The sequence below is a fragment of the Gastrolobium bilobum genome, unplaced genomic scaffold (assembly GCF_033153095.1).
Source record: "Gastrolobium bilobum isolate Gb01-03AN ecotype WA unplaced genomic scaffold, APGP_CSIRO_Gbil_v1 utg30084, whole genome shotgun sequence".
Classification (NCBI taxonomy): Eukaryota; Viridiplantae; Streptophyta; class Magnoliopsida; order Fabales; family Fabaceae; genus Gastrolobium; species Gastrolobium bilobum.
This window is the reverse complement of record NW_026898071.1, coordinates 1,131-4,330: the sequence shown is the minus strand read 5'-3', so window position 1 is coordinate 4,330 and position 3,200 is coordinate 1,131. Positions and strand designations below refer to the sequence as shown.

The 3,200-nt window shown below is 34.8% G+C and overlaps 1 protein-coding gene across 1 annotated transcript; it reads left to right on the top strand.

Moving 5' to 3' along the window:
• Positions 1–1,016: 1,016 nt before the first annotated feature.
• LOC133312573 (uncharacterized) lies at positions 1,017–2,443 on the top strand. Its single transcript, XM_061513797.1, has 2 exons — positions 1,017–1,589; positions 2,237–2,443. Exons 1-2 carry the CDS (start codon positions 1,017–1,019, stop codon positions 2,441–2,443), a joined length of 780 nt encoding a protein of 259 aa, XP_061369781.1.
• The last annotated feature ends 757 nt before the right edge of the window (positions 2,444–3,200 follow it).

Here is a 3,200-nt window from a genome sequence, read left to right as displayed (position 1 = left end):
CGTAGTGGTTTGTCAAGCACCCTCAAGCTTGATAGTTAGTGAAAAGAATTGATCGAGCGGCTTCAGTCTGGACGTAGGTCACGGTGGTGGTGACCGAACCAGGATACATCTAGTTTGCAATTTCTCTAACCTTAATCTCTTTATTTTAGTATTAAAATTGCATCTTAGATTGTCTTTATATATTCGCTTGCTTACTTTGTTGATCACTACACTTGCTTTTACAATTAGACATTTCCTTATTAAATAACTTTATTAAAGAAATAGTTTTTAAAATATCAAAGGAGGTACTTTGCGAAAAGATTTTGTAAAACTCAATTCACCCCCCTCTTGAGTATTGAAGCCACCTGTCCAACAAGTGGTATCAGAGCTTGAACTCTTGTTTAAAGAGCTTAACCGCTTCAAGAGAAGGGATGGCTTCTTTGAACCATGATATGCCCCTTGAGGGATCTTCTAGTACTAGACCTCTTTTTTTCAATGGCGTCGATTATTCCTATTGGAAGAGTCGAATGAAAATATTTCTTCAATCTAATGATTTAAGAGTATGGAGTGTAGTTGAAAAAGGGTATACACCACCTACTATAAAAAATGAGAAAGATGAAGATATTCCTAAAGATATAGATAATTACACCGAAGATGAAATTAAGAAAGGAAATTGGAATGCTAGAGCTCAAAACTTGATTACAAATGCCTTAGGTCGTGATGAATACTTTCGTGTTTCAAATTGTAAGAATGCTAAGGAAATGTGGGATATTCTTCAAATAACCCATGAAGGAACTAGTGATGTTAAATTTACAAAATTAAATGCACTCACTAGAGAATTTGAAATGTTTGAAATTCATGAAAATGAAAGTATTCAAAGTATGCAAAAAAGATTCACACACTTTGTCACTCATCTAAATGCTTTGGATAAATCTTTTACTAACCTTGAGTTAATTGCTAAGGTGATGAGAAGTGTGCATAATAGGGAATGGCAACCCAAGTTGACGGCTATTACGGAATCAAAAGATTTGAAAACCATGGATCTTGCAACCTTGTTCGGCAAGCTCCAAGAGTATGAAATGGAGCTAACTAGAATAACCTTGAAGGAACAAGCCATCAAGAAAAGTAAGGGAATTTCCTTGAAGGCCTCAACACCAAGCAAAGAGAAGGATGAGGAAAAAGAAGATGGAGATTCCGAAAATAGTCTTGACGAAGATGAGATGAGTCTCTTCGTAAAGAAGTATGGAAAATTCTTTAAGAAGAATTTTTCAAAGAAATCCGCATTTCTTCCTAGAAGAAGATCTAAAGATGAAGGATCCTCACAACTCACCATCACTTGCTATGAATGTGGAAAAATCGGTCACTACAAATCGAATTGTTCAAATATTCAAAAGAAAGACAAATATGAAAAGAAGCAAGGCATGGATAGAAGGAACTTCAAGAAAGCTTATCTTGCTTGGGATGACGAATCTAGTTCTTCCGATGATGACTCCAAGGAAGAAGCAAACCTATGCTTCATGCAAGATGGGAGACCACCGGAGAAATCAAGCAAAGGAACCCAACATATATGTCTCATGGAAAATGAGGACAAAAATGAATCTGAAACCGAGGTAAACTCATCTTGCTCTACTCTTTCCCCTTCATATGATGAGTTGTCTGACATGTTTGAAGAATGCATAATGAAATACTAAAACATGTTAAAACTCTTAGAGCATCAAGGAAAACTATTAGTTCTTTGGAAAAACAAATTGCATCTTTAGAAAAGGAAGTGAAAGATTTGAAAGATGAAAATGAAACTCTCAAATTACTTGATGCTAGCACTAGTTGTATTAAATGCCTATCTTCATATGATCATGCATCTTCATCATCATGTACTTCATGTAAAAATCTAAACAATGAAATTGATGATTTAAATGAAATTCTAAGCAAATTCACATGTGGAAGAGATAACTTAAATGTGTTGCTTGGTAAACAAAGATGCATGTTCAACAAATCCGGTTTAGGCTTTGACACTAGCACACAAGAAAAATCATATAAAAACTTTTCATTTCTCCATCCTACATGACAAGTAGTCCATTCATTAAATGTTTTCATTGTGGTGGAAAAGGTCATAGTGCATCCACATGTAAAGTTAGAAAGAATGGTATTATTGGGCAAAAGAAAGTGTGGGTTCCTAAGGGAACTAAGCCCAAGACTAACACACAAGGACCCAACAAGGTTTGGGTACCAAAGATTAAATCTTGACTTTGTGATGTAGGTTTGCTTGAAGGCTAAAAGCTCTAGATGGTACTTGGATAGTGGTTGCTCAAGTCACATGACGGGAGATGTAACTAAGTTCCAATCATTCACCAAGAAAGAGCATGGACACGTTTCCTATGGAGATAACAACAAAGGAAAGATTCTCGGTATTGAAAAAGTTGGTAATTCCTCCTCCGTTTCTATAGAAAATATTTTTGCTTGTTGAGGGCCTTAGACATAACTTGTTTACCATTAGTCAATTATGTGATAAAAATTATAAAATTATTTTTGACTCAACTTCTTGTAAAATTGAGAGTCTATTGATGGGCAAGTTAAGTTTCTTAGTCATAGAGTGGATAACATTTATATGATAGACTTAGATGGTATGCCTTCAAATGACGATAAATGTTTGATTAGTAAGGAAGATGACTCTTGGTTATGGCATAGAAGAATAACACACATTGGCATGAGTCAATTGAGCAAATTGATATCCTTAGACTTTGTGATTGGGTTACCAAAGCTCAAATTTGAAAAAGATAAAGTTTGTGATGCTTGTCAAATGGGAAAACAAGTAAAGGCTTCTTTTAAAACAAAAAATATTGTTTCTACCACAAAGCCTTTACAACTTTTACATATGGATCTTTTTGGACCAACTAGAACCATGAGCTTTGGTGGCAATTACTATGCTTTGGTCATTGTGGATGATTATTCTCGCTATACTTGGACTTTATTTCTTACATACAAAAGCGATGCTTTTAAATCATTCAAGAGAGTAGCCAAGCTTATTCAAAACGAACAATCTTCAAATATTGTCTCAATTAGAACCGATCATGGTGGAGAATTTAAAAATCAAGAGTTTGAAATGTTTTGTGAAGAAAACAATATTGAACATAATTTTTCCGCTCCTAGGACTCCACAACAAAATGGAGTTGTAGAAAGGAAAAATCGTGTATTGGAAGAACTTGCTAGAACGATGTTAAATG